General features: G+C 54.7%; 10 protein-coding genes across 10 annotated transcripts; 4 read left to right on the top strand and 6 right to left on the bottom strand.

Annotated features, from left to right (window-relative positions):
- Nucleotides 1-881: 881 nt before the first annotated feature.
- Nucleotides 882-2,592, top strand: CLAFUR5_01341 (uncharacterized protein; the record flags this gene model as incomplete). Its single annotated transcript, XM_047900489.1, has 6 exons — nucleotides 882-928; nucleotides 974-1,120; nucleotides 1,169-1,496; nucleotides 1,562-1,883; nucleotides 1,932-1,976; nucleotides 2,117-2,592. 6 exons carry the CDS (start codon nucleotides 882-884, stop codon nucleotides 2,590-2,592), a joined length of 1,365 nt encoding a protein of 454 aa, XP_047756173.1.
- An 811-nt stretch (nucleotides 2,593-3,403) lies between these two features.
- CLAFUR5_01340 (uncharacterized protein) lies at nucleotides 3,404-4,346 on the top strand (the record flags this gene model as incomplete). The annotated part of the gene is made up of 2 exons (XM_047900488.1): nucleotides 3,404-3,457; nucleotides 3,525-4,346. 2 exons carry the CDS (start codon nucleotides 3,404-3,406, stop codon nucleotides 4,344-4,346), a joined length of 876 nt encoding a protein of 291 aa, XP_047757251.1.
- Nucleotides 4,347-4,395: 49 nt separating this feature from the next.
- CLAFUR5_01339 (uncharacterized protein) lies at nucleotides 4,396-6,540 on the bottom strand (the record flags this gene model as incomplete). The annotated part of the gene is made up of 1 exon (XM_047900487.1): nucleotides 4,396-6,540. The coding sequence occupies one exon, from the start codon at nucleotides 6,538-6,540 to the stop codon at nucleotides 4,396-4,398; it is 2,145 nt and encodes a 714-aa protein (XP_047756254.1).
- A 421-nt stretch (nucleotides 6,541-6,961) lies between these two features.
- Nucleotides 6,962-7,998, top strand: CLAFUR5_01338 (uncharacterized protein; the record flags this gene model as incomplete). Its single annotated transcript, XM_047900486.1, has 2 exons — nucleotides 6,962-7,805; nucleotides 7,865-7,998. The coding sequence occupies 2 exons, from the start codon at nucleotides 6,962-6,964 to the stop codon at nucleotides 7,996-7,998; spliced, it is 978 nt and encodes a 325-aa protein (XP_047756255.1).
- A 384-nt stretch (nucleotides 7,999-8,382) lies between these two features.
- On the bottom strand, nucleotides 8,383-9,232 carry CLAFUR5_01337 (Multistep phosphorelay regulator 1; the record flags this gene model as incomplete). Its single annotated transcript, XM_047900485.1, has 4 exons — nucleotides 8,383-8,653; nucleotides 8,730-8,836; nucleotides 8,900-8,959; nucleotides 9,200-9,232. The coding sequence occupies 4 exons, from the start codon at nucleotides 9,230-9,232 to the stop codon at nucleotides 8,383-8,385; spliced, it is 471 nt and encodes a 156-aa protein (XP_047756245.1).
- A 1,548-nt stretch (nucleotides 9,233-10,780) lies between these two features.
- On the bottom strand, nucleotides 10,781-12,064 carry CLAFUR5_01336 (Aspartate aminotransferase, mitochondrial; the record flags this gene model as incomplete). Its single annotated transcript, XM_047900484.1, has 1 exon — nucleotides 10,781-12,064. The coding sequence occupies one exon, from the start codon at nucleotides 12,062-12,064 to the stop codon at nucleotides 10,781-10,783; it is 1,284 nt and encodes a 427-aa protein (XP_047756246.1).
- A 308-nt stretch (nucleotides 12,065-12,372) lies between these two features.
- CLAFUR5_01335 (putative U3 small nucleolar RNA-associated protein 7) lies at nucleotides 12,373-14,064 on the top strand (the record flags this gene model as incomplete). Its single annotated transcript, XM_047900483.1, has 1 exon — nucleotides 12,373-14,064. The coding sequence occupies one exon, from the start codon at nucleotides 12,373-12,375 to the stop codon at nucleotides 14,062-14,064; it is 1,692 nt and encodes a 563-aa protein (XP_047756247.1).
- Nucleotides 14,065-14,898: 834 nt separating this feature from the next.
- CLAFUR5_01334 (Tyrosine-protein phosphatase pmp1) lies at nucleotides 14,899-17,319 on the bottom strand (the record flags this gene model as incomplete). Its single annotated transcript, XM_047900482.1, has 1 exon — nucleotides 14,899-17,319. One exon carries the CDS (start codon nucleotides 17,317-17,319, stop codon nucleotides 14,899-14,901), a length of 2,421 nt encoding a protein of 806 aa, XP_047756248.1.
- Nucleotides 17,320-19,659: 2,340 nt separating this feature from the next.
- CLAFUR5_01333 (Myocardin-related transcription factor A) lies at nucleotides 19,660-20,386 on the bottom strand (the record flags this gene model as incomplete). The annotated part of the gene is made up of 4 exons (XM_047900481.1): nucleotides 19,660-19,685; nucleotides 19,860-20,046; nucleotides 20,113-20,204; nucleotides 20,272-20,386. The coding sequence occupies 4 exons, from the start codon at nucleotides 20,384-20,386 to the stop codon at nucleotides 19,660-19,662; spliced, it is 420 nt and encodes a 139-aa protein (XP_047756249.1).
- A 699-nt stretch (nucleotides 20,387-21,085) lies between these two features.
- Nucleotides 21,086-22,298, bottom strand: CLAFUR5_01332 (Opsin-1; the record flags this gene model as incomplete). The annotated part of the gene is made up of 5 exons (XM_047900480.1): nucleotides 21,086-21,305; nucleotides 21,359-21,849; nucleotides 21,907-21,973; nucleotides 22,084-22,150; nucleotides 22,223-22,298. 5 exons carry the CDS (start codon nucleotides 22,296-22,298, stop codon nucleotides 21,086-21,088), a joined length of 921 nt encoding a protein of 306 aa, XP_047756250.1.
- Between the last annotated feature and the right edge of the window lie 399 nt (nucleotides 22,299-22,697).

Genomic DNA, 22,697 nt, shown 5'->3' with positions numbered 1-22,697 from the left:
TTTGTCAATATAGGCGCGTAGGGTCGAATGTACGCGAAGGTCGAATCTGTAGTCGGGAAGTCGTCTGCCTTCGCCGGCTGTCACGAGGACTGTCGCGTCAGTCATCTGGTTCACATCTCGGCATGTTACGTTTCTGCCTCGCGACTACAATTCACGGCGTATGACTCGTCCCAGGAAGCAGCCTCGATTTCGTTGCATCAACAAGAGGAGAGCACACAGAGCAACAACGATCGAAGCCGTGGGACAGAGACACAGAGCTAGTGCTTCGGTTGTCAGATCCGACCACGGTCCAAGCATATGCTTGACAGGGATGATGTCCTGCATCCTGCATCTCAGCTTCATGTTCTGCTATACTTCTCTTTTCCCGTCATGCCCTGTACATGTCGAGCACGGCCGCACGGTCGCTTCCAGCGCCGTTCGAGTGCTTGTCGTCTAGTCTGTGCTGTGTCGTCATCATCATGCCTCTCTTGGATAGGTTACATGATGCCGTGTAGAAGGTGCCTTCCCTACGGATGCGTGCATACTGGGGCCTGGTAGCCACCTGCACTGTGCTTTGGTAGGCAAGAACAGACAAGTCGTTCGCGAGTGGATCGCTCACTTTTGTGCTTACCTCGACGACTCACTTGAGTCGTGAATCACTGCAGACTCGCGATCTAGGCATCAGCACCAGACATTGCTAAGATCAACGGCACTCGGAGCGTCTCGCACAGGCACACATGGACTTCCAACTCGTACCACCGACAGGCACAGCTGTCCCGCCGAAACCTCCTGTCGCTTCCGCCGGTCCTCCAATATGCATAATCTGTTGCGAACCGGCCAAAGCACTGATACGGGCATGTCGCTCATGTCCTGCGACCTACTGTCGCCAATGTCTGCTCGGCATGTTCCATGATTCTCTGACCGACCCAACAAGGTTTCCGCCACGATGGTAGGCTCACGCGTACTCGCCTGGCTTCATAGCTGACGTTGCCAGTTGCACCCTCATTCAGCTTTACACCGTACTACCCTGGTTCCACCCCGAAGGAACCAACACATTCAGACTCAAGTTCGAAGAATGGCTGGCGATTGATAAGCTGTACTGTCCTTCGCCAGCCTGCTCTGCGTTCATCTCTGAAAAGTAGTGAGTGGCAAAGCCACTGTTGGTGACAACAGGCTAACGTCCTCGCAGCAAGGTCCCGTCAAACGAGCCCATCGTAGAACCTGCGCCATCGAAGCAACAGGTGATGAAAGCTATCTTCCACAAACTCGACACGAGCGCAGAGGCTAGATTCTTTCGAACTGATGTTCATACCATTGAACTGCCGGGCTATACCAAACGCGTGCCGAAACCCATACACCTACAGCGAATACAGCAGAAGATCGACGACCATGAGTACACATCCTCGGCGGAAATGTCCCAGGACGTATTGCTGCTACATGCCAATACCAAACGCTACAACGGCCACCAACATCCAGTGTCGCTAGCAGCGGACAAACTCTTGTCGAAGTACCTTGAGGTACGATGAACCCACGCCTCGATAAGCAGCCACACATACAGAAGCGCACACGCTAATGTTGACAGGTCCTCTCTTCCACCGCCGACCAGCTGAGTGCAGTACGTCGGACTGTACAGCACGATATCTTCGCATGTCCTACCTGCCATATCGCAATCTGCACGTCTTGCAAGCACATCGAACATCGTGACAAAGGAGCTTGCGACACATCGACCAATGACGAAGAAGTCGCCATGCTCCAGCAATTTGGCTACAAGAAGTGCCCGAGGTGTAAGCATGGAGTCCGCCGTATGTACGGTTGCAGCCACATGCAGTGCACTTGCGGCGCACACTGGTGCTGGTGGTGTCTGCGCAGCATTGATGAGTGTCAGGGCGATTGCGCTGGCCCCGGTGAGTCTGACAGGGAGACCGTGTTTTGGTGTGCTGACTTGATAATAGCTGATGACGAGATCGATGACGAAGATGATGAAGACAGTGAAGAGGGTACGTTTCTGAAGACTACCAGACTTCGAGCAGTTGCTCAGACCATGGTGGATCGCGCGAGATATGCGCTGCACGACGCGCTTCATTTACACCACTGCCACGTGGTTCAAGGGGTATCGCTAACGTCCCCCTGTTTGTAGGGGAAAGCGATTCGGACGATGGCGTTGTTAGCAACAACGGCGACACTCCCATGCTTGATGCAGGGCCTCCTGCGCCGATAAATGACCCGACGCGAGTTCTGGCCTCTCCTATCATCCAAGCTGTCAATCTGGACGCTGGAGGATCTCGTCGCTGGGCCGGAGGTGGATACGATTTTGGCGATGAGCCAGAAGACCCATCAGTCCAAGTGTGGTCGTGCGAGCACTCCTGGATCGAGTTCAGAACTCCCACCGATCGTTTCGACCATGGCGACCTGAACTATTTGGAGTGTAATCGCTGCTTTGAGTCACTGCAGCCAGCGCCACCGTTGATGCCCACCCCTTCGCGGCCAGGAACGAAGGATCGACCCAGTAAACAGCCAGATATCGGGAAGGAGGCATGGGACTGCATGCGCTGCCGACTGATTGTGTGCACGGGTTGCAGAGACAAGTACAAATCCAGCGCACGAGCGGCATAGAATGTCGTTACGGTCCAGCCCGAATACCATTGTGATGCTATTTGCAGTGATTGGCCCAAGGGCTCACCACAAAAGAGGTGGTTGCTTGATGCCCGCAGATTGATGCCTCATCAGCGGCGACAATTGTACTGCAGCGCAGCGACTTCTCGCAAAGAAGCGGAAGCATTATTAAGAGCGCGCCTCTCTCCACAATATGACGAAGGCCAATGGTGCTTAGAGCCTCTCGTATAGGCTCTTGTTACTATCGCACTTCGAAGCGCGATGGCCATAATTTTTGTCAGGAGCCCTCGGTCTCAGTCGCCATTTGCTTTTCACCACTTCACCTCCCGGCACTTTAGCGTGCATTCTAGCTTTCGGCCTCAGTTCCGGCTGCATGAAGTGGTGTACGAGTGCATGCAGATGCCCAGGATCTAGGGCCGACCAGACTCGCAGCTCTTTGTTGCATCACTGCATCGCACTCATTCTGCAGCTGCCATGAAGGTAACTGCAAGGTTGCTCTGTGCAACATGCGCAGCGGGGTAAGATACTTCCGGCCTATACATGGAGCTCTATGATTCAAGCTCCTTGAAGATGTACCACATTCCTGCTGCAGAGGTAGGGATGGCAGAAGCGAAGGAGGGCAGTACATGATGTGCTTGTTGCTCCTCCTTTTCAAAGGTGGCGGTCTCTCTCTTACATTGTCACATCGACTCGTCGATGAGTGAGGATAGGCATATTGCTGCCACGATCAGGCCTTACAGCTTGGCCAATTCTTGAAGCGCGTATGCTGATCATACCATAACTCGCAACACCAGTCCACGATCAGATCAAAATGGCAAGCTTCAAACCCAACAGAAGACAGTTCATAACGATCCTCAGCATCATCGTAAGCTCCGTCCACTCCTCCCTGCTACCAAAACCACAACACAAATCTAACACATGCTTACCCACAGTACCTCCTCACCCTAACAATCCTCGCCGCCTACGCCCTCCACCTCAGCAACTTCTACTCCCTTCCCATCCCCAACGTCCACACCGCCCTAACCGTCGCCCTCCCTCCTCTGGCGGGCATAGCCATCGAGCTCCTAACCTCTTTCCAAAATCGCCTCACCTCCAAGTGGCAGCTTCAGACCTCCAAAATCTTCCAAACCGTCAACGTCTTCTTCCTCATCTATGAGACTGTCCTCGCTACTTTGGCTGGCACGCACATTTCTCCTTTGGGAGGGCTGTGGTGTCCACTGCATGATAAGTGGATGGAGATGTTTAAGACCAAGGATGGTGTGAATGTTGCCCGGATTCAGGACGCGTTGCAGTGTTGTGGGTTTAAAGGGGTTCAGGATATGGCGTTTCCATTTCCGGACCACAGTCATGGGAGTGATGCGTGTGTGGTGCGGTATGAAAGGGATGAGGCGTGTATTGAGCCTTGGAGGACAATGGAGAGGAAAGTCGCGATTATTTTGTTAGTTGTGCCGGTTGCGGTGTTCTTGTGGAAAGTTGCGTTGTTTGTGGCGTTGGAGGGAGGGGACGCCGGGTGGTTACCGAGTGCGATTAGGTTGCCGAGAGATGGGGAAGGGAGTGGAGAGGCGAGAATTCGGCCGGCAATCACGTTCAGGGATGTGGAGGAAGAGGGTGAGGCGGATAGTTTGAGGGAGGAGGTGACGAGATTGAATCAGGACAGTAATCTTGCGACGCATGTGGTAGGGAATAGCAGTAGGGTGAGACCCAGTCCGTTGATACAGCAGGAGAGTGGGGAGAATATGTGGGCGAGGGATTGAATCGATGGACGAGCTCAGTGGTAATCGGCGGTATTTGGTTTTGGGTATCTCATGTGGGTGTGACGTTGGCTGAGGTGCTTCTGCCGCCACCTTCTTTTCTCTTCCGCATGGAAATGCTCATTCTGGGTCGGGATCGCTGAGCGTGTTTGGCGACTTTCTTCTGGCCTGCGATCAACCAGGCGTTCATGGGCTGACGTATGCCGATGAACTTGCCTTTTGGTGTGAAAACTTCCACTTCAGGTAGAGCTTCTTTCTCAGGTGAATTGTCGCCGAGCTCAGCAGTCAAAGCATCTGGTATCAAGCTCTTCCGTCGATTTCGCACTTGACAGACCAGCTCTATCCAGCCCACGCCTTCAATCAATATGTCTGCACTGTATACGATGAATGGAAGGTTCTCCGCTTTCTGCTTGCCGGCCGCCCTGTCTGTCAATGGGCCTGCTCGCTTCTTGGTGACATCCCACGCCAGCTGGAAAGTTCCTGCGCTCTTTATACGTCCTTTGGCCTTGTCAGTGGCGATGTTCTCGACAGTGCCCGTGTAGAGTGTGCCATCTTCGTAGAGTCCAGTCTGGATCGCCACAGCCTTCTGGTCGCCAGTGACATGTGCTCTCAGTGGTGTGAATGCATAAGCCAAGAAGGTGACACCTTCAGTCTTCGGCGTTAGTCTAATAATGCCGCCTAGCAGTAGTGATTGACCAGCCTTTAGCGTGTGCTGCTCAGGGATGACTCTGCTCTTCATCACCAAAGCTGGTACGTGCTTGGGCTGAATGTGAGTCTCCATTGAGCTGCGCTGCACCCCCGGCAGATCGATTAGTTCGCCTTTGCCCTTGCCAAATGGAACTCGAATTGGCGAGGCAGTAGTGCCAGGAAGAGCTGATACAATCGGCATTTGAGGATACTGTCTTTCGGGCTGAACAGGCGGGAGCAGAGACGTGCTCTCTTCATCGTCCAGGTCTGCTTCCTCATCAACGTCTTTCGAGATCGTCGCCTGCTCACTCGCCGCAGCTGAGACATCAGAAGATTCCTTGACTCCTGTCGGGCTAATGTCCTCTGTCGGCAGTTGGCGTCCTGCGGACGCAGACAGTGCAACATTCTCAGCCGCAGACAAATCCTGCTCCGCGGCCGCTGCATCCTCAACTTCAGCCTTGGAGGCACCAGGAGCTAACATTGCCAGAAGCTTGGTGTCCTTGACGCCCACCGCTGCACGCCCTTTCGGGAAGACAACCTCGAACAGTGCACTTTTGCCCACATTCACCTTGCCAACAACCCAACCAGCACCGCCTCGATCCCATATTTCTTGCTTGACTTGTGGCGTCCACCATCCTCGCTTTGCGCTGACGCAGCGTACGTTACCCAGCCGCAGGTTTCTTTTCGTCCGACCAAGAGCATCTCGCAGAACGTCCTGCAGATATGGCATCATGCGGTCGACCTGTTCCTTCTGTGGCGCTAGCAGATCAGAGCGCGTGATGATGAATGACACATCTGCTTGACGGCCGTGGGCATGATTCATGGTCTTCGAGCGCCGGTTCTGGGATCGTAGACGGGGAAGTTTCAGGGTGGACATGAGGTTCGGAATGAGCGACAGAGGAAAATCGGCTGCATCGAGTACGTGGTAGATGTGATTGTGCTTGTGTGGACTTGACTCGATGATGGCTTGTATTGACTGCATAGAAGGATGCAGAATAGAGTTGCCTTTCGACTGATGTACGAGATCGTGACATCGATCACATATCAATATGTCTGAGCTTTGGTTCGCATCTCGATCTGGCCTTGTCGGTAGTTCTTTCGCGGATGCATCATCGCCTCCGGATAGACGCGACATTGCCTGCTGAAAGATGCTATCCTCATCTTCGGCCTTCCTCCTTTTGATGTTCCTCTGCTTCTGACTGTAGTAGCCTGGTGCCTCTAGTTCCACAGTCTGGCTCAGACCTCCGCACCCAGGGCAGACAACTGGTAGGGATCTCGCGAATGCGGTCGCATCGTCCCTGATATGTCTTGGGGGCTCAAGAGATGGCGACGGTGCCTCGCTAGTTAAATCCTGTCGCTGGTGCCTCGTGATGCTGAAGCATCGTCTTTCACGTGATGGACATTGTGTTCGCGAATGTAGCCGGAGCAGTCCAAGCCCAGCAGCGCGTTCGCTCGGTAGGAGTCGCTTGAGATTGAAGTGGTGCTGAGCAACACGACACGTCGTCAACATCAAGAGGCCAGTCGATGAGGATGTCGAAGGATGAGGAGAAGCTCTCGAGCACGAGAAGAAGAAGCGGCAGACGGCAGACGGTGCAGCAGACGGAGCTCGTAGGGCTGAAACGGTCCACTTTATAAGATCACGGCAACCCTGCATCAACCACAAGCACCCCGGCTATTTTGGAAACTTGGAACTCCTTCAACGCGAAGTCTAATTGCGATTCAACTCATGGGCAGCAGGAAACACCTGAACTACTTCTGCATTCACACGCATACCACCACCAAGCGCATAGCACCCTTGATCGCGACTCAATCTCTACCAGCACGAATCAGAGCACAATGTGGCCTTAGATCGCCGGACGCACCCCTCTATCTGACCAGGTGTCACGCCCCGTCTCGTTTCGCTCGTCCTTAGATTCTTCAAATACGAGGCGATGCCCGACATGCAGTTCCCATATCCGCGCAAATCGTCAATGCCTCAATCCACCTCCTCCTACACACCCACCCGCGCATCCTCCTACCGCCAGAAGCGCGCGCTCAAAACCTACGGCCCTCCCTTCGTGGGCATAGTCGGCCTGATCTGGCTCCTCATATACCTCTTCAGCGGACCCTCAGAAACAGTACGATGGACACCACCAGGCACACCCGAAGTCGTCATCATCACAACCCTCGATCCAAAACTCTCAGATAAATACAAGGACGCCATCATCGAGAACAGGAGACACTATGCCGCGCGACACGGCTACGCGACGTTCTTCCCCAACACCACAGACTACGACCTTATGGAGAAGGTGCCTTCAAGTTGGAGTAAAGTGCCAGCTCTACGACACGCAATGACCATGTACCCCGACACCCCATGGCTCTGGTACCTCACCTCCACCGCCCTCATCATGTCCACGCAATCTTCCCTGCAAACGATGCTCCTCGAACCCCGAACGCTCGAATCACAAATGATCACAGACCGCCCCATCGTACCTCCCGACAGCGTCATCAAGACTTTCTCCCACCTCAAGGGCGAAAGAGTAGACTTGATCATGACACAGGACAAGGAGGGATTAGCAGGAGGGAGTCTCTTGGTACGGACTGGGGAGTGGGCTAAGTTCTTCTTGGACTCATGGTACGATCCATTGTACCGGAGCTATAACTTCCAAAAAGCGGAGGGCCATGCGCTAGAACATATGGTGCAGTGGCATGGAACAATTCTTGCGAAACTTGCGCTGGTGCCGCAGAGGGCACTGAATAGCTACACGAGAGAGGTTGGGACAAGTACGCCGGAAGGTAAGATATTAGCACGACATCGTGTCTGTTGGAAGGAGACGTGACTAACATCCTTGTAGGACTATACCAAGAAGGCGACTTCGTAGCGAACTTCCACGGCTGCCAACGAGACCCCGCGCGAGATTGCGAACAAGAAATGGGGCCGCTCATATCGCGATGGCGAGAACTTCGAGATCAAGAAAGGAAGCGATAGCCATAGTGGTCGAGGATGTACATCAAAAACATTAAGACGATAACATGCATGGCGTTTGTGGTATTTGATGGTTGACGAGGACATAATCCTCGGATCTGATGGGATCATGTGTAAGAACAACAGAATCAAAACATGCTTGAAAGCATATCCAAGATTTGATGCATCTTCGCTATGATCGCTCTAGTAGCTGGACAGACTGACAACGAGTGGAAGTGCTCGTTCAGGGACACAAAAGAAGAAGCGGTGACAGTCATCCCCACTGCCAGTTGATAGAGTAATGTCGTAGGTCATTCCCTCACTTCACGTTGAGGCCTTGTCACTTTCGCACTTGAGTTGGGTCATACCCAACGCCCTCGTCCCCAAGATCGATCGAGGGAACGTCATCTACGCAGGCCCCCTTCCATCATCATGATAAAACTTCTTCAACAGCGTCTCAACCTCCTTGAACTCCTTCTGTGCCTGCTCAATCGTCGTCTTGCAATTAGCCAGACACTTCTCCACATCATCCACGTCCTTGGTCCCCGTCTCGTCCTTCATCGCGCCGAAATGTTGGATCTTCTCGCACGAGTCCTTGACCTTGGTAAGGCCGAGGGTGGCGGAGGAGCCCTTGAGGAAGTGACCTAGGGCTGAGAGTTGGTTCAGGTCTTTTTTGTCCCTAGTGTGAACTTGTCAGTAGGGTGTGTGCTGGAGGAGCACATAATTGATGCAGGGAAAGGGGTGAGAAAGCGTACAGGTTGGAGTGCATCTTCTCGAAAGTACTGTCCGCCTGAGTGAAGAAGTCGTATACTATGCTCTTGCTGAATTCGCGTTCTTCTTCATCATCGTCCATCTCGAGAATCTAATTATTCACTGATCAGCATATTCCTTCAAAGATGAACTTTCTCGAATGGTTGCGACTCACCTGCTCGAATGTCGTCGAGTCAATGTGCTCTCCAAATTCAGGGAAGGAGCCATCCTCGGACTGCGCATAGTCAGAGCCATCAGTTCCATCAACGCTATAGCAGAAAGATCGCGCTGGTGAGGAGGAATAAGAATAGCAAGACCCCGCGCCGCGACTGAGCTGAGGCTGTTGAGACGGCGAAGGCGAGCAGCAGTATGACTGGCACCTGGCTACTTCCGGCCTGTTTGTCCTCGCGCTCAGTCCGCGATGCGGCTGGTCTGGTGAATCAAACAACGCTGGTGCTTGGGAGGTGGAGCGTACAGTGACATCGTTGGGTTTCGCTGCGGCTGCCATAGTTGTGGGCGGGGGCGGTAGGTGGAATGGCGATTATGGTGTGTGGCGCGGAACAATGATGAACCTGTCGGCGGTCCGACGTAGGGCGTCGAGGTGGTTAGTCTAGCGATACGGGCGTGAATATGCGGCCTGGTGTTGCTGGTCAATTCGAGAGACGGCACGCGTGACGTAAGAAGGTGGTTGGCCGCAAGTACCTTCCAGGCAGTCCAAGCTGGAGTGTGTGTGCAGCACGGCGCGGTGGGAGCAAGAAGGTTGAATTAGGGTAGTTGAAGCTGAAGCTGGCGAAGAGGGCGGCAAGGTGCTCGGTGGCTTCCTGCTGCGGTAGTGCTGAAGAGATGCTCCCAACAAGTCAGGCACGACGGTACGCACGTGTCGGTGTTTCTAGATGAGTTAGGCGAGACGGAGACGGTTTGCTGGGAGACGGGGAGTAGCAGGCGTGCAGTTGTTGATGATGAAGAATCGTCGACGAGGGGTAGAGATTGCCTTGGTGGGTCAATTGGAGAGCACCGACTTCTTGTCCTGCCAGTATCGAACGCTAATAGGTGAGCTCTCCACTCATCCAACGTCCAGCCTGTCGCCGGCACGCTGTCTTTGTGCTGATCTGACGCTGCCGGAGACGACATGTTGTCCTGTTCTGACAACTCCGTCATTCTTCCCGGCTGCTACTGCGACTGGCTTCTCACTGCCGGTGTGGCCTCTACTGAGACGGCGCATTCACTGCATGTACAACTGGCACCTCGCCCCTACATATCTGCTTTGCTACTATGCTATGCACCGCACCGTACGCCCGCCCAGCACCGCACCCTCCCTTGCGACCTCTTCTCACGCGCACAGGACAATTTCTGAAGTCTCAAATGATGTCACAGCCTCCACAAAACCATTCCAAAGTCAAAATCGATGCAGGGTCGCGCTTGCCGATCTTTCGCCCGAAGTTACGCAAACTTAGGGCCTCGACCTTTTCTCCTCCTCTTATAGCTCCGGCATGGCTGCTCCATCTCGAGCTGAAGGGGCATGCAAAGGATGATGCTTTCGAGGTCTCCATGCCAATCGCAGGCCGTGACGTATGGCTGTCTCGGACGTTGAGAGCCTTTTTGGCATGCGCCGGGCCCTGATCAAGACGACATCGTCGAGTTCCAGGGTCATGGAGCTTGCGGGAAACGCTAAGCTTACCAGCGATCTCCGGATATGCGAGTGGCAGACACGTGGATCGGGACAGCTACAGCAGCTCCTGCTACGGACAGAATCACCGCCAAGCATACAAAAACAACCTAACGTGATGAAGTGAAGGCGTGCTGTTATGCTGGCCTCAGCAGTGCTTACAGGAGGGCTTCTCGGCATCACATAGTAGAATCGTGCTTCATTCCGGTATATGGCCTTGGCGGCTAAGTACTTCCACACCCCGCCCGCTAGTCAATGCTTCAAACTATTGTACATCATGCTGCAGCTGTGACTATTCGGTCGTACTGCAAGCTATAGAAGAGTTTTCTGCTTTCCGTAGTGTGCCGTCGGCGGCGCTATTGAGAAGCTGGCTTGGTCGTATCAAGACCGCTAACCAGTGATCTTGTAGACGGCCTCGGCAAGGCGACCGACGTTCTCGGACGTGATGCCAGCAACACTGATGCGACCGTCCTTGGTAGCGTAGACCGAGTGCTCCTCTGCCAGCTTGGTCATCTGCTCGGCAGTCAAGCCGGTGTAGGCGAACATGCCAATCTGCGAGGTGATGTGGTCCCAGTTGTGCTTGCTGCCGAGCTTGGAAAGGTTGTCCTTGAGCAGCGCGCGCATCTTGATGATGCGGTCGGCCATGCCCTTGACCTCACCGAGCCACTGCTTGTTGAGGGCGGGGTCATTCAGGATGGTGCTTGCAACACGAGCACCATGGACAGGTGGGTTGGAGTAGAGTGGGCGAACGAGGATCTTGACCTGCGAGTCGACACGGGCCTTCTCCTCGCTGGAGGCGGTGACGATGGAGAAAGCACCGACACGCTCACCATAGAGACCCATGTTCTTCGCGAACGACTGCGCGAGACATGGCTGGTGGCCCTCCTTGAGGAAGTAGCGCAGAGCAAAGGCGTCCTTGTCGGTGTCTCCTGAAGCGAAGCCCTGGTATGCCATGTCGAAGAATGGGTAGTGCTCGCCCTTCTTGACGGCATCGCTGATGGCCTTCCACTGCTCTTCTGTTGGGTCAATACCGGTTGGGTTATGTGCGCAGGCGTGCAGGAGGACGATGGAGTTCTTTGGCATGCTCTTGATGTCCGCGACCATTCCGTCGAAGTCCAGGCCGATGGTGTCCTTGTTGTAGTATCGGTATTGCTTGACCTCAAGACCGCTGTCAAGGAAGACGGCCTTGTGGTTCGCCCATGACGGAGTGGGGATGTAGATGCTCTTGGCGTGTGGGTAGTGTCGAGCGAGGAACTCTCCGCCTATTCTGAGAGCGCCAGTTCCAGAAATGCTCTGAGTGATGACGATGCGGCCCTCCTTGAGAGGAGCACTGTCTGGGCCGTAGGCGAGGAGCGCAGCTGCCTTGGTGAAGTCTGGCACACCAGTGATGCCGGCATACTCCTTGTCGAGGTTGGCCTGGACGACCTTCTGCTCGGCCTGCTTCACTGAGGGCAAAACGTATGGCTTGCCCTTGTCGTCACGATATGCGCCAACACCAAGGTTGATCTTTTGTGAATTGCTGTCCTTCTTGAATGCCTCGGTGATACCCAAGATGGCGTCTGGTGGGCCCTGAGGCACCTTCGACCAAGCTGAGGCGGCGCGGATGGACTGCTGGGTGAAGGCGCTGCGAGCTGGAGCTGCGGCAGCTCGCTGGAGGGCGGACTTGGCGATCATGGTTGGAGTCGGTCCAAGAGTGTATGGAAGGTTGATGCGGTTGCAATTGACCAAGATGCGATTCGACAGATGTTCGAAGGAACGACTGGAATGATGGGTTGATGGAAAGGAGTTTGAAACGCACGATGAAGGGCGCGAAGCTCCAGACGTACTAAGCAAATATATGGGGATGGGGACCGAGGGGACCGTCGGCGACCCTCGGCGCCGATCCGTGTTGCAGGGATCACGCTAGTGCGGTGAATCTCAGATCGACTGGCCACTTTTGCACATGCCAGCGATATGGCCAAGTGATCTCAGGCGCACACATCATGGCGGAAGTGGAGACGACTGATCTGGTCGGTGCGAATGGCAAGGTCAAAGTACAGCGCCAGCAGAAAAGAGCCGGGCCCACAGCGCGACTGAGTGCAGAGCATGCGGCGTTGAAGAAGAGACAGCAGGAAGCGAATGCGCGGTATGGCAGAGGCAAGGCGGTGCAGACGAAGGGCATCAAGGACAAGAAGCTGCGAGAGACGCTGAAGAAGCTGGAAGGACAGTACAAGGATGCAGCGCTCAAGGCCAAAGATGCCGAGATCCTGCTGGAGCACCAGTCTGGCTTCCTCGAGCCTGAAGGCGAACTCGAACGCACATACAAAGTCCGGCAGGATGAGATCAGATCCAGTGTCGCAGTGGAAACAGCCAAACAGAACTTCGAGCTGAAGGATCTGGGCTTGGGGCCATACACCCACGACTACACGAGAAACGGACGAGATCTGCTGCTGGCCGGTCGCAAAGGTCATGTCGCGACATTCGATTGGAGAAGTGGAAAGTTGGGATGCGAGCTACAGCTCGGAGAGACTGTGCGCGATGCGAAGTGGCTGCACAACAATCAATACTTTGCCGTGGCGCAGAAGAAGAATGTCTACATCTATGATCATCACGGCGTGGAGATACATAAACTGGACCAACACGTCGAAGTCACGCACATGGAGTTCCTGCCGTATCACTTTCTCCTCGCCACAATTGGCAATGCAGGCTGGCTGAAGTGGCAAGACACCAGCACCGGCAAGCTCGTGATGCAAATGGGAACCAAGCAAGGCACGCCCACAGCTTTCGGCCAGAACCCCTACAACGCCATACTGCACGTCGGCCACCAGAACGGCACAGTCTCATTATGGTCACCGAATGTCACAACACCGCTTGTGAAGATGCTCTGCCATCGTGGACCAGTCCGCTCACTCGCTGTGGACAGGGAGGGCAGGTACATGGTCAGCACGGGTCAAGACATGAAGATGGCTGTGTGGGACGTAAGGAACTTCAAGCCAGTTCACGAATACTTCCTACGACAGCCTGGATCGAGTCTTGCTATCAGTGACACAAACCTCACCGCAGTCGGCTGGGGCACTCAGACCTCTATTTGGAAGGACCTCTTCTCAAAGCACCGTTCCGACATCGAACAAGTCAAGGTGCAGTCTCCATATATGTCGTGGGGAGCACAAGGCGAAACAGTAGAGCGCGTACGCTGGTGTCCCTACACCGACACCCTCGGCATCGGCCACAACAAAGGCTTCTCGTCCATCATCGTACCCGGAGCCGGCGAGGCCAACTACGATGCAATGGAACAAAACCCATACGAGAACTCAAAGCAACGACAAGAAGCCGAAGTGAAGTCTCTATTAAACAAGCTGCAACCCGAGACAATAAGCCTAGACCCCAACTTCGTCGGCAACCTCGACACCGCCTCACACGAACAACGCAAGCTGGAAAAAGATCTCGACCGCAAGACCGGCGCCGAAGCCGAGAAGGAGCGCATCGAAGATCTGAAGAACCGCGGCCGTGGCAAAAACAGCAGTCTGAGGAAGTATCTCCGCAAGAAGGGCAACAAGAACGTGATTGACGAGCACAAGATGCGTGTGATGGAAATGCGAGAGAAGCAACGACAACGCGTGAAGGAGATCAAGGAGGGCAGGCAGGCAGAGGAGCTAGGCCCAGCGCTCAGCAGATTCGCAAGGAAGGGTGGATGAAGGGCCAGTGATCTTTACCACTCCCGTAACAAGGCTACATCGATCAAGCGAATTCGGTGGGCAAGACCCATGCTGCCGCTTGACGAAGTCTTGCGTGGAACGTGTATGAAATATGGCCGGTTCCAAGGTCGATGTCTACCCAGCCCACTGGCGTAGTTGCGCGTGGGACGTCGTTAGGCGAGCAGTCGACCGCCATGGCCGCCCTTTTACAAGACATGAGCAGGAGCCAACTAATCTTCCCAGCCACTCGGAGTGGCATGCTGGCTGCACCGGGCTTCAGGATGCAGGGCATCGATGTACTGCTCTGGACGGCAGCCCGCAGACAATGAACTCTTGTAGCTCCCTCAAGCAAGATTCAAGGGCGCCCAACATAGCGTCTTGCTCCCTTGAAACCGCGATAAAGTGCTTGAATGCATATAGCACGTGGAACATGGGGAGCATGTAGAGCGGGCTCATAGACAACAAAAGGGGTATTCTTACATAACACTGAGCTACACTGAGCTCGCACCATATGCTACGGGTCAACGTCATCATCCTATCTGCGTGACAACCACCCACCTCTCCCAGCCAAACCCAGCCTCCAACCCATCCAAACAGTGCGGTGTATCTCACTCGCACACAGGTAGGGTATTCCCAAAGACTCCACAATACGCCAGTGCATGATGCCTCTCTGCCAGATGGGATACGGTCCTTTTTGCTATTCCCTCGTTACGCCATGCTCACCATGCAAAAAGCAAAAAAAAATCTAACATCTCTAGGCTTTGCAAGATCGATTCGTACTGCAAACCGTGTTCCTGAAGAGAATTGAGGGGGCTATGTCCTCTTCGTGTGCTGTCATAAAAACGTGTAAATGTTGCGTGTGATCGGACTTGCGCCCTTTTGCGCAACAGGACTCCGAGGGTCCTCGTCGATCTTTCTCGTGGCATCGTTGCTCGCGGGTTGCGGGGAGGTTGTGGTGATGGAGGGGATGTTCAACGCCAGTGCGAACGGGTTCTGTGTGAACTCTGTGGCTCTGGGCGACATTAATGGTTCGTCCTCCTCTGCGCTCGACTGCGGGTTTGGTAGTGTTCGCGTTGGGAGCGATGCTTCGATCTTGGCCTGCAAGCTCTGAAGCTGCTGCTGTTCTCGCAGACTTGGTGAAGAGATTTTCCCTCGGAGTGGACGTCCTCCATCGGTGCTTGCAGGGTCGAGGTGGCTATCGGGCTGCTTGCTTACTGGCTGTGCCTTTTGCTTTTGGAGCGACAGGGATCTTCGAGGGGCTTGTTCGTCAGGGCCCATTGATCCCATGCCGAGCGACGCCAGCAATGCTGATCTATCGAATGGATTGGAAGCGAACTCAGTTGATGTCGGCGAGAGGATGCCAAAGCTATCAGCGGGATCAGCATCCTCTGCTGGTTTGATGGGTGTCATGGCAAACTCGGCGGAACGTGGTGAAGACACCGCAGGCTCCTGGGTCGGTGGCTTGTTGCGGAACGGCAGTGGTTTTGGTAACGACAATCGCTCGGCAGGTTTCGACTCAGCGTCCACAATATTCAATACTGGCACGACATGGCCTGAAGGATCAACATATGCCGTAGCAGGCTTGACCGAAACAGAAGGTCGGCCTTGTCGCCTGTCGGTCGATGGCCAAGGTACACCCGATGGCGCGGAGGACGGACCGGGTGATAGAGCCGACAGGCCATCAGCGGCCTTGCTGTCGCTGGTTGGCGCTCTTGCTGCTGACAACGGCATATCCCGGGTCGACGCTGGCGAAGCCATGCTTGAGAATGGTCCCTTCCACTCACTCAAAGCCGAGCTTGGCTCTATTGGGCTCAGACCCCTGTTGCCTGACAGAAGGCCGCCACGTGCAAGACTTGACCTGAACTCTTGTAGCTGCATGATGAGGTTCATGTTGGGCCCGATCCACTTGCTTCGCTTCTTGACGGCGTCATATGCTTCCTGGACGCTTAGTGATGGATCTTTGTAGAGCCCATATGCCACGACGAGACTCGCTGAGCGACTGACGCCGCATTGACAATGGATCAAAATACGTTTGCCCTGGCCGACCTTCTCATCAATCAGTTTTACCAGGCCAAGAAGATCAGGGACGATGTCACTGTTGTGTTCCCACTTGATGTGGATATATTCCGGTTCCTTCTCCGCTATGCTAGGAAGGTCCTGTCGCAGGAAATGTTCTTCCAGCGGAGTCGCCTTGGGCGTTGACGGAGAGGTATCGCCGGTGGACGGGGCTGCTATCTGAGACTTGACGACCAAATTGGTTCGTTTGGGCGCGAATTGGATGCCTCCACCGCCGTCTATCCGTAGGTCTGGTTGAGCTGGTGCACAATCAACATGCTCGACCATGGGATTCAGCACCTCACTGGCCACATTCATGACCACATCATACTGTCGGCATTGCTCTGCCGTGGGCTCAAGGTAAAGATCTATCGCTGGCTCGTAGACGCATATAGGTCCATGCGGGTAGGCTTCAGGCTTTTCTTCTCGCGATAAAGGGATTTCGAAATTCTGTTCCTCTTCGTCCTCAACTGGAATGGACTCCTTCTGCTCAAGAGGTGAAAAGATGGTGTCCAATGTCCTCTGTTGCAATATGTGGTTGTTGTGAGGCAGACCCAACCCAGGCACTAAGGGTAATGAGGGGGATGATTGATATTGCCGCAGCGTGTTAGGGCGACCATATCCCGGTGTGGGAGGGATAGTGAGGCTGACTTCCTGCGGTAATTGCTTTGCAGGAGCTGGTGTCAGTATCGTCAGCCCGAGATTGCTGGGCTTCCTTCGAGGAGGTGTGGGTGGCTTGACGAAGGATGGTGATAGTATTGTCGCATTCGCGTCTGATGGGACGTTGAGCGGTAGGCTCGTCGTGGACAATGCTCGGCCTGGTTGTCTTGAGGTGTTCACGGCCAGGTTCTTGAGATTGCGACCTTTCCTGGGTGGAGGATGCTTCTGGAGCTCGAAAAATGCACCTCTATGGTCATCGGCTGTCCTCGGCCGTAACATGCCGACCGAGAATGTGCTTGGAGGCGGTGACTCTGGCGACGAGCCAGGTGAAGGCTCCGTCGCACTAGAGTCGTCTACCGTTGATATCGTTGTCGTTGGCGAAGAGTCGTTGGAGCCGGTTGTATTTGTCGAGTCGCTCAAATTATGGTGATGCAATCTCCTTAGCACGCCGTCATACTCGGACACTGGAAAGAGGCTTCTGGGCGACGCTGATGTCGCAGAATGAGGTGAAGGTTTTGTCAGCTCCTCTGCCTGCGACATGTTGGTTGGCGAGTGCTGATGTGAGAAAATTGATCGGACAGAAAAGAGGGATACTTCTGGTGAGTGGCCATTCATCCTTCGATGTTGCCAGAAGCGTCCATGTGTTCTTTGGGTGATTTGATCGTGATTTGTATCTCGCTGTTGCCAGCTTGGTATTAAAGATCTAGGAGAAGCCATGTTAGCCAGCTAACAATGGACGGGGCAGCAAGCAACGCAGTGACTGAGGTCAATGAAGACGTCGAAGGAAGGGCAAGGACAGCAATCAAGGTGCTCGGTTGCACGTGGACAATCCATGGCGCTTGCAATTGATAGCACAACGTGTCCGAGACAGGCGTCCCAAAAGTGCCATGCTGCAGGTACGAGGTGTGAACGGCGTTCACGTTGCGCAATCGACACAGGGACGTACCGGAAAGCCTTCGCCAGGAAGAACTGTTAGTGGTGAGATGCCAGATCTCAACGGCGCCAAATGCTACACGAGGGAGCGGCAATGCGCCTTTGGCGTCGAGGTTAGATGGTAGAGAATGTATAATGATCCCGGGAAAGGATGGTCGCTGCTTTTCTTAGCACCTCTTCAGCACATGGTCGCGTGGACGCAGGTGCAAGAGGAGAGAAAATCGCTGAGTGGGCAGCAGGCTGCTATGACATGCAGATAGACGCTCGCGAGAGCCGAGCGACAAGAGGTGTAGACGAATGTGAGGCCAGCTGAGGCGCTCAGAAGCAAGCGGCTTCCAGAAGGCGTCTATTCGCTGAGCCAATGGGAGAGCGGCGACTACGCGCTGGCACAAATGGCTGCTAACCAATCAGCACAAGAACAGGCATGGCCACCAGCAGTGGCATCGGTGGTATAAGAGGGGTGACGGATGGTGAGGACAATTTCGAGCTTGACTGTGTGCTTCAAGATTGCTGTTCCGTATGAAGCTCCCCTGCAGTTGGCGTGGCGAACTTACCTGACGTAGGAGGAACCTCGCCGAGCTCGTCTCGATCCAGCTGAGCCAGCCTTGTCCGCGAGCGTGCGAAGCAGTGTGTATTGCTCGTAGCCTTGCGAGGAGGTGCCTTGTTGGATATGCTCGGCTCAGAAGACCGGTCCAGATGCAACGCAGGTCAGCACGCTGCCGATGCTGCCGGCTGCTCGAGTGCAAGCGCTGTGGATCGTGTGGAATGCGCTCGTACGTCTCGACGGTGCGGCCAGAGGAAGTGGTGGAGCTGCGGCGGTCCTCGACGTATACAGGCTCTTGCAGACGTCCAGATGCGCCTCTATTGATTGTGCCGGATGTGAACAAAGGAAGGCCGCGGGTCGTCACACGAGGTGCTGAGCCGCGTGATTGTGTGCAGACTGGCCGCGTTGAAGGAAGAAGCTCGTCCAAGAATAATGTCCAAGAAAGGTCGTCGCTCGGAAGGCGGGAGAAGGGTGTCGTCGTCGTCGTCGTCGTCGTCGACGGAGCTGCCGTGAGCAGCAGAAGGCAGTGCGCAGTGCGGGTATGCGAGGAATGGTGGAAGAAACGCTGTTCGCGGTCGAAGCGCAGCGCAGCCCACAAGCGGCGGAGCGCACGACTCGACCACCAGTGACCACACACACGCACGCACACACACACACACACACAGCACTGAGCACACGCCCAAAAATAGCCTTCGTTTCAGGGTTGCCTCCCGCACTTCTCGATCGCCGAGGCGCCACGACCCTGCAGCAACGCAACGAACGGTGGAAGAAAGTGTCTTCTTCTGACTGTCGCTGTGAACGCCATCATCATTCTACCTACGGTGCATGGCAATGCGGCCTTCTCTCATGTCTGTTGGGCTGTCTGATGGTCCTATTAACGTCCTGAGTATGGGTAAAGTGATCAAACACCCGTTGCTACGCCGTGTAAGCTCATGCTGGCCTTTGTTACTATCTATGGCTCTGCAACAGCTCTAACCGCTGTAGGAACAAATCGGCTTTAGCTGTCACGTGTATCAAACCGCCGTGTGTCGAACCAAACTTCGAATGCATACAAGCCGATCTTCGGCACCAGATTTGCCATTCAGAAGCAGTCATGCCATTTCGTGGTACGTATTTAGCCAGCTATCCCTTTCACAACGGTGGCCACCAATCTTGTGCTGTGCAGACTTTGCTGTGGGCCGTTGTCGGTCGCAGGTGGTCGTACCTCCTACGCAAACAACAACCGCATGTCCCCTCCACTGCAACGTACATACTCCACCCATGCTGCTGCTACTGCACGCGTGGTGACTATCAAGTGACGCGACACACCGCATCAATCAAACATGCTTGCCGCGCACGCGTCTTCATTGTTTCGCCTCCAGCGTTGAACGTCGCTGGCATCCACCTTCGTCGGACAGCATCAATCACTGCTCCGGCACGGCATCTTGGTCTGTTTGAACATCGTTGTCAGCTTGGTTTCGCATCGAGTGTGCCGGTGTTTGGGTTTCGAATATAAAGCCTGATGACAACCGAAGATCAAGGTCGAACATCTCCACCAGCACAACACCACCGATAGCAAAACAGTGTTGACGGTGCCCCCACAGGAAGCCTTCATCTCACACACCTTTCAATATTCCCTCCTTGATCAACTCCTCCTTCTCCGGCCGGTGCTGCAACTTCTTATCCAGAGCATCCGCCTTCATATGCTTCTCCAACTCCTTCTGCTGTCCCTGAATGGCGGGAGCAGCATTTGAATCCGGCAGAACGTTTCTCTCCACTAACTCTTCCCTCTCAGGTCTATTCTCGAGTCCCTACAGACAGAGCACCTTGTCAGCACAACAATCTCCGACACCATCCGGCAGGGGCAGTCTTCATACCTTCTTCAGGTTATCCGTAATCCTCTGTCTCTCCAGCTCAGCTGCTTTGGCCTGGAGCGCTGGAGCCGCAGTAGTGTCCAGGAGGATATGACCTGCCGAATCCAGTCAGTGCATATCGCGTGCAGAGGTGGTCGCCGCAGCAGCTTGCGGTGAACGTACGATCCTTCAAATCCTGCTCCGTCGGTCTCGCTTGCAAGTGCTTCTCAAGACTGTTGCGACGCTCGAGCGTGCTCGGAGACTCGTTCTCAAGGTTGGGAACCGGTGCAGAGGCCATTGTTGCTGTGAGTGGGGGCTTGTGTTTGTGTTCTATCTCTGATGTAGCGGTGTCACTTCTTCGTGCCTCGAAAGAACGTGGAAGGTACTTCCTCCCGCGAGTCACGAAGCGGTCGGCAGGCGCAGCGCGAGGCCAAAACAATGACGATCGTTTCAAGCTGTACACAGTCTTGTTTCTACGACAGCATCGCAACCAATCGCGTAGCAACAAAGCTCAGCTCGAGGTCCTGGTCGCACCGTAGCATCACGACCTGCATTCCTGGAGCTCGACAAGAGATCTCCCCGCATTCAGGTTTCGATCGCTGCACAAAGAGCGGAGGCACGAGCTGAGGTGAGACCGCGCACGACACCGCACAGCCACACACAGACGGGGTTGCACAGCATCAAGTTCATGGACGTGGACATCTTTCATCGCAACCACAACTCCGATTATGCATTAGCTACGCTATTGCACACAATGCCATTGAATGCTGTCGAGCCAATGGCTGGCTTACGCCAGAAGTAGAGCCCGCGGTCCGTGAATTCCTGTCATTTAACCATGTTCGTGCCGGTGGAATATGACCCTCGTGATCGTTTTGCACACAATCTTTTCGTTTCTTGTAGTCTGGTCCATCTACAATCTCATCGCAGGTGATGAGTCAAGCCAGTCATTTGGATTGTCGAGCGATGACTTGCCTCTTGGTGGGTTTCCGGAGTCCATTTAAGCACCCTCGTCATCGTCACCAACACGGATCTGACCCTCAGAGCCGAGACCGTGGGACCAGAAGCCACCAAGGTCAACGTTGGTCTCTGGCATGCTGGCGTGGGTGAACAGGAGCCATGCACCGAAGATTGGCTTGGCGAGGATGTCGAGAACGGCGTAGGCGATGATCTCTTCGTCAACGTTCATGTTGCGGCTGCCGTCAGCAATGCCCCAGATACTTTAGAATGGTTAGCAATTGTAGGACGCATGGGGACGTGTGGCGAGGCTTACATTGGGTAGACGGTCCAGATGATGAGAGTGAAGCCACCGATGGCAGCGAAGAAGTTGCCGACCTTGCCACCCTTGGAAGTAGCAGCAGAGCGACCGTGGATGACGAGCATCCAGATGACAACGAGGTAGGCGATGCAAGCAATGGCGTACCAGCCCCACTTCTGTGGAGTGCCCTCAGTGCCGAAAGCAGCGAAGAGACCGGTCAAGATCATGATGATGTCGGCGACGATGGCGAGCACGATGCTGCCACCGTTCATGCCAGCGAGGAGTGCAAGGTCGAGGAGCAGAAGTGGAGTGGTGAGCGACCAGTCGACGTATCGAGCCCAGTAGACCTGGCGGTAGATGTCGTGCTCGGTGTCTGGAACGTGCTTGTGCGACTCGCGGACGGTGACGTGGTGGTAGCTGACACCGTGGCCGGTGGCCATGGCGAAGTAAGAGAGAGCAGCAGTGGTGGTGATCAGGCCGGTGATAACGTGATAGAGACGCTTGCCCTGGGCGAGATGTCAGCCTCGATGCCTGAGATGGAGGGAAACACCGGAACAGCTTACCATTGGGATGTTCCATGACATGCCAGTGAAGACGATGGTGGCAACAAGCATAACGACGAAGACGACCCTGGGGAGATGTCAGCAAGCTGCGCATTGTCTCTTGTTGCTCTCACCGCCGTTGGATGTCGCGGTGTCTCGCCCGCCGACATGACGATGCTCTTGCTCGACGAAACTCACCAAAGGGTCCTCTCGCCAGTCTCGGTGGCATCCTGGTACTCTGGGAGGCTTGGGACGACGGTTGGTACTGCGATGGCGTTAGATGTGATGTTGTTTGGTTTGAAGCGGCAGCTCGGTGAAGCTCTCGATGACGACGTACCTGGAGCGATGCTCGTTGGCGACGACAGCGGCACAGTTGGGTGCGTCTTAAACGCCTGAACTGGGTCGACGATCATGTTTGCGAGGTGTTCTTGATGGATTCCTCAGTGTGGTAATGTGCTTTCGTCAAGCAGTTGATGTGGTTGTGAAGGAGAGAGAAAGAGTGTGCGTGGTAGAAGAGTCGCAAGGACGGGTGGGGAAGAGAGCTCGTACCACATGAGCACACCTGCCACACCAATAGAGTCTACTGGCTGATGCACGGCCATGCAGGAAGGCGCGGACGTCATTGGATATTCCTGGAACCACTTCAATGGACATGCGCAGGCACCGCGCTCTGCCTCTGCGTCGTCCTCTGTGCTCTACATGCGGCGACCATGGTCGTCGACCAAGTCTCGCTCTCACGCTCGTGCGATGTTGCGCGCAGCACAGCCATCACCGCAGTCTGCCTCTTCGACGGCTGTTCCTCATCTCGCGGC

This window comes from Fulvia fulva, chromosome 1 (genome assembly GCF_020509005.1).
Source record: "Fulvia fulva chromosome 1, complete sequence".
Taxonomy (NCBI): Eukaryota; Fungi; Ascomycota; class Dothideomycetes; order Mycosphaerellales; family Mycosphaerellaceae; genus Fulvia; species Fulvia fulva.
The sequence above is the reverse complement of the archived record's forward strand: the minus strand, read 5'-3'. Positions and strand labels throughout refer to the sequence as shown.